The following is a 9828-nucleotide window of genomic DNA, read 5'->3' on the forward strand; positions in this document are numbered from 1 at the left end:
CTACACGAATGTAATGTTCTATTTATCACGTATACCCAAAATAAAAACAGTAAGATATACAGATATGTAGATAAAAAGATGTTATCTATGTCTCTGTTATGCAAAAGAATATTTTTTATTCACGCGCTGTATAATGTAAATGACAGTAAAAACGTACTACATGGTCGTGCATATATATTACCCTATCTACTAACCGAAATCATATTTAATGACGTAGCTAGTGCTCAACTTGTCTTTTTAACATTTTACTATTTAAAATCAATCTTTAAAAAAATTTAAAACGCTTAATGCAAAAAGTATTGAATTTCTCTTCCTCGTCTTTTTGCTATTAACATATCGACTACCTAAAACAAATCTATTGTTTAAGTTAATCGGAGCAAATGCACGTCTAAAACAAACGTTAAACTTTCTCTAACTTTCTCTAGTCAACCATTCATTAATCAAGTTGATTATTCAGTTAACAATATAGTATTTATGTGTATGTACATCTAGTGGAAGATAAAAATACTATGTTTAAACTTGTGTTTTTGTATTGGCTCGTTTTAGTCTTCAAAGATACTATTTTCTCGACTAGTAGAGGTTAGTTAACGTTTTTAGTTTTTTGTTTTCATTAAATTTGATAAAATGACGAAAAGTTTCTTTAATTCCAGTGACAGAAAAAAAGGAAAAAATCCACGTGATTTAAAAACATAATACGTCCTTTTAGGGATAATAAATAAAGAATAAATCATATCTTACAGTTAAAAGGAGTAAAATAGCCTTCCTATTACCGTTAATCTTTATTGGATTGAAAGAAGGAAAATTAAAAAAAAACAATTGAAAGACTGTCGAAAATCTTATTAAGTTTTGCTGCCTTACGCCTAACGTAAAAGCGCTATAATAAACATGTTATCTACGTAAAATGACAATAGCTCTAATATTCTGGTCCATTTGTAGTTTCAGCTATACCACTATTACCATGTTGTCGTACAAACACAACATGTCGTGGCACAGGTCATGATAACCACTTTGATGTGGAATGCGGATTAGGGTATGCTATTGCAATATATAACATAACTGTTGGAACCAAAAGGATGTCAACAGGATGCCCAAACGCCTGGACTACACCTGTGAATGACTCGTCGTGTTGTGAAACGAATGAAGAAGACTGTATTTTCTTATTTGATTCAAATGCAAATCAGATATATCACAACAAAATTAACGGAAATGAGGTTATATCTGGTCTTCCTGTAACAGGGAGTAACACCCCTGCTTCCTGCCAAGGAGGGACTAACATATATTACAACTTAACAAACTACATGTACATCAATTATAACTGTATAAATCGTAAGTATTAAAGACCTACCCATATTTACAACAAACTACGTGAAACTAAATTACTTTGTATAAATTCCAGTCAGATTTGTTGATTGGCTTAAGTTTTTTGTTGCTTGGTATGCAAACAATTCCGTTTCAGCCTGGAATATTATCACAACAAAACAACAAAATTGCTAGGAAAACTGGAAATCGTACTTAACATAGCTTTTTGATTTACTAGAACTACAGATTTAGCCAGGGCTATAGATAAAAATGTAAACTCAGCGCGCAGGTTTTAATTTATATATTTATTTTTTTACCATGAGCATACGATATCCTTAAATATTCGCTCTGTTTGAGTTTGAGCTAACGGCCAAGTTTCCTGATATGAACCATTACTGACTTTTACCAGGAAACGAACTCAAGAGTGGTTGAATGATAAGCTTTCATCACCAATCTGTTTAGTAAATATATATAAACACACGCTCGTATTTATTTAAGCATGTTTACATTAAAGGAACACACATATTTGACATGTTCAGTGACACTGGTGTGAAAGTCGTTGTTGAAGCAGAAGCCGTGTATATTTGGAGCAAAGACTATCCGAGCGTGATACAGGGAGACATGGATAGAGCGGCTTGTTCTATAGAAATAGATAACTGTGATGCTGGTATTGAGATGTTCACATTAGACATATCTCTGTACTCATACAGGTCAGAAAAGTTCATTGAGTTGTCATTATTATCTGATGCTTACCGGAAGTTTTCGATCGAAATAACAACATGCTTACTGTATGTGCGAGATCGACAAAAATGAAAAACAAAAACTAAACAAAAAACACAAAAAACATAGTATTATAACTGTCAGTTTCGTATGGAAATGACCGAATGTAAACTTAAAGATTTATATTGTTAACCGTTTTTTCACAAGGAAATAACTATATGCAGACTGAAGTTGTATTAAATATGTAAAGAACGTAAAGAAGTACGATGTTAATGCACGAAAAAAAGTTGCATTGAACAAAAGTATACGTCTGATTCGGTGATTCCAGAAAGTTCCGTTATATTTTTCAAGAAGGATTATTACATCTATCTATCTATCTATCTATCTATCTATCTATCTATCTATCTATCTATCTATCTATCTATCTATCTATCTATCTAATCTATCTATCTATCTATCTATCTATCTATCTATCTATCTATCTATCTATCTATCTATCTATCTATCTATCTATCTATCTATCTATCTATCTATCTATCTATCTATCTATCTATCTATCTATCTATCTATCTATCTATCTATCTATCTATCTATCTATCTATCTATCTATCTATCTATCTATCTATCTATCTATCTATCTATCTATCTATCTATCTATCTATCTATCTATCTATCTATCTATCTATCTATCTATCTATCTATCTATCTATCTATCTATCTATCTATCTATCTATCTATCTATCTATCTATCTATCTATCTATCTATCTATCTATCTATCTATCTATCTATCTATCTATCTATCTATCTATCTATCTATCTATCTATCTATCTATCTATCTATCTATCTATCTATCTATCTATCTATCTTTCTATCTATCTATCTATCTAGCCACCTAGCTACCTACCTACCTACCTTGTCTTGTCTTGTCTGTATGTCCGTCCGTCCGTCCATCTATCTTTAAGCGTATGCATACTTTCAGTTTAAGATAGAAATTTTACTTATCGTACTTTTGAGGTCAAACTAACTACTAGTATATGCTAATGTTCATAGTATTTTTGATATCAAAACAAGTGTATGCTGACTGTAAGTTTTACATAGTAAATGCTTACTTAACTGATTTCTATGCTTACTGTTAATTTGATATGTAGATAACCGTAAAACAACAGTCTCTCCCAGATATTAACAATTCAATTCAAATGTTGTTGCATTTTTTCGGCAAACCTTTGCCTTTGGCAATACATACAAAACATACATAAATCACTAGAAATATGACTAACATTCAATACAAATATACAATGTTCACCTAAAATGCAGAAACATATTAAATCTACAATTCTTGCATTGTTTCTAAAACACTAGATCTTAATGCGAATGATTTATCTAGAAATTTACATAATTGCAATATTCTATTTTTGATCCTATCATGTTTTAGATAATGATAGATATCTATCTATCTATCTAGCCACCTACCTAGCTAGCTAGCTAGCTAGCTAGCTACCTACCTACCTACCTACCTACCTACCTTGTCTTGTCTTGTCTTGTCTGTATGTCCGTCCGTCCGTCCATCTATCTTTAAGCGTATGCATACTTTCAGTTTAAGATAGAAATTTTACTTATCGTACTTTTGAGGTCAAACTAACTACTAGTATATGCTAATGTTCATAGTATTTTTGATATCAAAACAAGTGTATGCTGACTGTAAGTTTTACATAGTAAATGCTTACTTAACTGATTTCTATGCTTACTGTTAATTTGATATGTAGATAACCGTAAAACAACAGTCCCTCCCAGATATTAACAATTCAATTCAATTCAAATGTTGTTGCATTTTTTCGGCAAACCTTTGCCTTTGGCAATACATACAAAACATACATAAATCACTAGAAATATGACTAACATTCAATACAAATATACAATGTTCACATAAAATGCAGAAACATATTAAATCTACAATTCTTGCATTGTTTCTAAAACACTAGATCTTAATGCGAATGATTTATCTAGAAATTTACATAATTGCAATATTCTATTTTTGATCCTATCATGTTTTAGATAATGTCATCACATAATGCCATGTTAGTTATTTAATGTTGGAAAAGATACATGTTTAATTAAAGAGTTTCTCAGTTCTGAATATAAGGGACAACATAATAAGAAGTGGTATTCTAATTCACCATTTTTATACTAGCATAATTTACATAATCAGTTATTTCTATCCGTTCTCATATATCTCCCTGTTTCTATTTTAAGGAATGAGAACATAATATATAACATGATAGTTGTTTACGTAAATTGTCATTCTTTACAATACAAAACTGTGTTTTATATTTATTATAGTAATCAAGCTTTGGCATAATATCTATACAATCGTACCATTGTTATAAATTGATCTCTTAATCTCTGCTTAAATTCCATTGGACGCGTTTAGCCAAACATTTATCATTCCCATTAATGCATTGGTCTAAATATATATATGTTATATAGGCGCCTGCTGACGGTTAACGATTGTATTCTAAAATCGTAAAGCTCTTTCCTTACATAAAACAAAGGAAATTCACCTAGTTCTTCATAGACAGCAAAATTTGGGGTCTGTCTTTTGACACCTAAAACATATTTATAAAATCTTATCTGTAGTTTTACAAGGTTATATATACCCCAAACCTCTGACCCATATAATAAGATTGGAGCTACCATTCTTTCAAACAAGTATAATTTTGTTATAACATCGAATTTAACTCTATCAAAAAGTGCGAGAAAATTTAGGTAAGTTCTTAGACCTTGATCTGAAAATGTTTTCACAGCTTCAACAAAACTACCTGTGTAAGAAAATTTCACTCCTAAATATGTAAAACCATCTACATTTTCAACAAATTGACCATTTATAAATATATCAAAATTATGGATTGACTTACGTTTTTCAAATTTTTGATAACATCTATCTTTAGACCACATTTATATGAATATTCAAAATCATGATCAACTTGTGTCTGCAGGCTTGCAGGGTCAGTTTTAAACAACACAAAACAACACATCTGCAAAAGTAACAACTACTTTTTATAAAATTAACAGTGATAAAAACCACGTGCCTAAGCCCTACTGTAATTTTGAGAGAGTAACAGCCTTGTGCTCAATGTAAAACTTAGATTTTAATATCCGAATGCTTTTAAAAGATGGAAATGACCTTATATCATATTTAAATAACGGTATACCTATTGTTAGTTTGGGATCAAATAACCTTACGTTTAAAATAAGTTTAAAATTCATTTTAAATTCTAAATTTTTTAACATAACACATTTAATTTGGATTTGATAAAGTAATCTTACTTTCACTTCATTATTTCCAGCAATGGATCGTGCGAACAGTACTTGAAAATCATGAATGCCGACAACAATACTGTGAATGATTGGAGCTGTTCTGAGAATACCGTTGATGTTGTCTCCGCTATCGTTCCTAATTACGTCATTATTTACTTCAGTAAGAACAATAAAGACGTAGGTGGGCGATTCTGGATAGGATTCCAACGTGAGTATTTAGTAAATTTCAATAACCATAGCAAACAATCATTATATCGAATGAAAATACTGATGTTAATTAACTTTGTTTTGTTATTATGTAATGATAAAAGGCCATATTGAAAACATAGAGCATTTTAGAATACGAAAGCAAGCAGTAAACCAGAAGCAATAATGTCTGCCTATCAATATGGGTATCAATCATGGGTTCGAGTCTAAGGATCATTCCCAGAACAGTATTTATGCCTTTTAACAAGACAAAATATCTGCTGGCAAACTTTTTTAGTTGAATTTTTATTTTGAAAACTTGAATACTTACACAGCGACAACTTCGTCGAACATCACTGTCAATTGTCCTCCAGAATATCCGACAATGTGTGAGAGAACGACTACTTCAACTTTATCGTCCACAACAACTACTATATCTAGCTCGAGCGAGTCTTTGAACTACTCAACTTCAACTAACAGTCCACCAGCAGTAATTTCTACATCTCAGACGATTACTACCGATTCAAACTATGGTAAATTGTAAACAGAATAAATAAAATTAATAAATAAATAAATAAGTAAATAAGTGAATAAATAAATAAATAAATAAATAAATAAATAAATAAATAAATAATAAATAAATAAATAAATAAATAAATAAATAAATTTATGCTAAAATGTGGACACTATCTGATTCGCAGCATCTATCGTGCAGCGGTTAGATAGATAAATAAATTATATAATAATGCCTGTTCATTTATGCGAGATATAATGCTCATATTTGTGTTTGTGCATTTAGAACAGAATGGTAGATTCTAATGTCTCATCTTTTAACTGCATATAACTATATTGGTAATAATTAATTTATTTCAGACTGGGTGCCAATAGTGATAGGTGTGTTTGCAGGATTAATTTTTATCGTGATAGTAATTCTTATAACTTTGTACTCCCGCAACTTCGGAGTTTGTCAACGGCGCAAACAAGTTAAGGTATTTTTACACATTTATACATATATGAATAGTTTTTATAATGTTTGCGTATTTGTAGCAGTAACCTACGCTTTCTTTGAAATTTACTTTGGAAACTTACATGTAATTCTATAGCGATATATTAAATGTTTATATTTTTGCTAATTTACAAATTGTCATAAAATGCGAATTAGTGCTATGTTTTAATATATGTTGCAGAAAGAAATTATTAGAGGAGATGCAAATAATGGCGGAAATAAAAATAAACCTTTACAAACGGCTGAAATAATATCTGAAGTAGAAAATAAGAAAGCAGCAGACTCAAACCCAGTTCTATGGCCAAACAAAACTACAAAGACTAGACATAATCATGAAGCTAAATCAACACGCACAGCACATGATAAAATAGACGAAAGTGTCGCGACAAATAAGAAAGTAAAGTCCAGTAAAAAAAGTAAAATTCAACCAGATGGAAAAAGAATAGGAGAAAAGGTTGTCAGTACTAGTGGAAAAAAAGTAAAATCGTCACCAAGAAGTGCTACAACTAACTCCTCACAAAATATACTTGATGTTAATAACAAGAGAACACATCAACGGAATAATGACCATGTTATTCAAGATGGTGAAAATTGGAAAGGAGAAAATACAGTCACTGCCGATGAAAAGAAAGAAAATTTGCCAAGATTATCATCTAGAGCTACTATGGACTCGTCAAAGGGCAAAGCATTTCTACATAACAAGAAAACAGGGCAGTTGAATGAAACTCAGATTTTTAAAGGTGATTCTCATGATCAAAATCCGAACACTAACACCGAACCACTGAGTACAACAGTTGCATCCGAAATATTACCCGGGAATAGCCTATTAATAGTAAAAAATGACATAAATATGATTCCAAAAGAAAAAAGGGCACCGGCATCCCCTATTCGAAATGAAACAGCTTTCAATGTAGGCGGATCTAGACCAGAGAGTGCAACTAAATCTTACAGAAGGAAGAAAAGAAGTAGTTTACATAGAAATCATTTAAGATATAAGAACACTCCAACCACCAACCAAGAAAGATCGTATCCAAGACCTTATCACGATTCATATAGCAGCGAATTTGAAAGTGTGGACGAGAATGATGACGATGATGACATCAAACCGTTAGGTCACGAAAACCGACATCTTCATAAAGTCAAAGATGCCTTTCTCGTGAGTAAAAACACTAAGGTTTCTCAAAGGTCTGGTCATAAGAAAAAGAGACGTAATAAGATTAGTCCGACACATTTGAGTTTAAAACACCGACATCATGCTCAACTCAAGAGTAAACCATTCAGTTTGTTGGATACAGACATAAAAGTTCTGCTTGGTATTATTGACAATTATGATGAAAACAGGTACTCGACCATGGTAAACAATAGTCAAGGTTTAACAAGATCTGAAGCGATGAATGATTTATCTAGAAAAAGTCGAAGAAAAAGGTCAGTAAATGCAAATGGTTCTACAGACAAAAACAAAGAATTAGTCGAAAATGATGCGTACAATGATATTACCGATGTTGAAAACAAAGATGATAGTTTGCGAATCGTTAAACCTACTACATGTAGAAGCCCACAAATGGCACAAACGGAAAGCTTAAAGACAACATTGGAAGCAGTTCTTAATTCGTCAAAACTAAATCTGAAAAGTAAAAAGAAACAAAATAATACTCAAAAAGGTAAACATTAAACATTGAAAAGAAGGTGAACAATATTGATGCGGACAATGTGGTGTTTGTCTCTAAATGCTATGATGACGGTACGATGATTGAAACCGTTTTTACTATAGTACTAAATTACATTTTATTAAACATGACGTTATTTTGTAACAGTTATTTTTTGGCATGGTTAAATAAAGACACAGTACATATATATACATGTACTTGTATCTTTATGTCTCTTTTAGATATATAAAGTGTTGGTGATTGTGATAATAAGCATTCCTTATTTTTTTAGCTCACCTGAGCTTGCTCAGGGTGAGCTATTAGGATCGGTGAATGTCCGTCGTCCGTCGTCCGTCGTATGTCCACAATTGCTTGTGAACACTCTAGCGGTCGCATTTTTGCCTCAATCATCATCAAACTTGGTCAGGATGCTTATCTAGTTGAAAGCTCGGATGAGTTCGAACATGGCTCATCTCGGATGAAAAACTAGGTCACAAGAGCTAAAAATAGAAAAACCTTGTGAACACTCTAGAGGTCACAATTTTGAACCAATCATCATCAAACTTTGTCAGGATGCTTGTTTAGATAATAGCTCGGATGAGTTCGAATATGGGTCATCTCGGATGAAAAACTAAGTCACCGGAGCTATAAGTAGAAAAACCTTGTTAACACTCTAGCGGTCACATTCTTGCATCAATCATCATCAAACTTGGTCAGGATGCTTATCTAGTTGATAGCTTGAATGAGTTTGAACATAAGTCATCTCGGATGAAAATGTAGGTCACCGGAGCTAAAAATAGAAAAACCTTGTTAACACTCTAGCGGTCACATTTTTGCATCAATAATTATCAAACTTGGTCAAGATGCTTGTCTAGGTGATAGCTCGGATGAGTTTGAACATGGGTTATCTCGGATGAAAAAGAAGGTCACCGGAGCTAAAAATAGAAAAACCTTGTTAACACTCTAGCGGTCACATTTTTCATCAATCATCATCAAACTTGATCAAGATGCTGCTTGTCTAGGTGATAGCTCGGATGAGTTCGAACATGGGTCATCTCGGATGAAAAACTAGGTCACAGGAGCTAAAAATAGAAAAACCTTGTTAACACTCTAGTGGTCACAATTTTGACTCAATTGTCATCAAACTTGGTCAGGAAACTTGTCTAGGTCATTGCTGGGAATAAATCGAACATGGGACATCTCGGATGAAAAACTAGGTCACAGGAGCTAAAAATAGAAAAATCTTGTTAACACTCTAGTGGCTACTGTTGTGATCCAAATATTCTGTTAATTGGTCTGAAAGTTTGTTTTGATGATTTCTAAGTCAAGATCGAACATGGGTCATCTTGGATGAAAAACTAGGTCACACCGCCCAAATATGGAAAAACATTGTTAACATTCTAGTGGTCACATTTTCGACTCAATTATCATGAAACTTGGTCAGGATGCTTGTCTAGGTAATTGCATGGATGAGTTCGAAATCGCATGTGAAACTAGGTCACCGGAGCTAAAAATAGAAAAATCTTGTTAACACTCTAGTTGCTACTGTTTTTATCCAAGTATCCTGGAAAGTGGCCTGAAAGTTTGTTTTGATGATTTCTAGGTCAAGTTTGAATATGTGTCACCTGGGTAAAAAACTAGGTCGCACTGCTCA

At 32.3% G+C, this 9828-nt stretch overlaps 1 protein-coding gene across 1 annotated transcript; it reads left to right on the plus strand.

The window, feature by feature from the left end:
- The first annotated feature begins 476 nt into the window (after positions 1-476).
- On the plus strand, positions 477-8419 carry LOC132758675 (uncharacterized). The gene is made up of 7 exons (XM_060750363.1): positions 477-579; positions 937-1326; positions 1814-2009; positions 5366-5544; positions 5858-6055; positions 6396-6511; positions 6710-8419. Exons 1-7 carry the CDS (start codon positions 510-512, stop codon positions 8198-8200), a joined length of 2640 nt encoding a protein of 879 aa, XP_060606346.1. The 5' UTR covers positions 477-509; the 3' UTR covers positions 8201-8419.
- The last annotated feature ends 1409 nt before the right edge of the window (positions 8420-9828 follow it).

The sequence above is a fragment of the Ruditapes philippinarum genome, unplaced genomic scaffold (assembly GCF_026571515.1).
Source record: "Ruditapes philippinarum isolate M1 unplaced genomic scaffold, ASM2657151v2 ctg1726_1_1_1_1, whole genome shotgun sequence".
Taxonomy (NCBI): domain Eukaryota; kingdom Metazoa; phylum Mollusca; class Bivalvia; order Venerida; family Veneridae; genus Ruditapes; species Ruditapes philippinarum.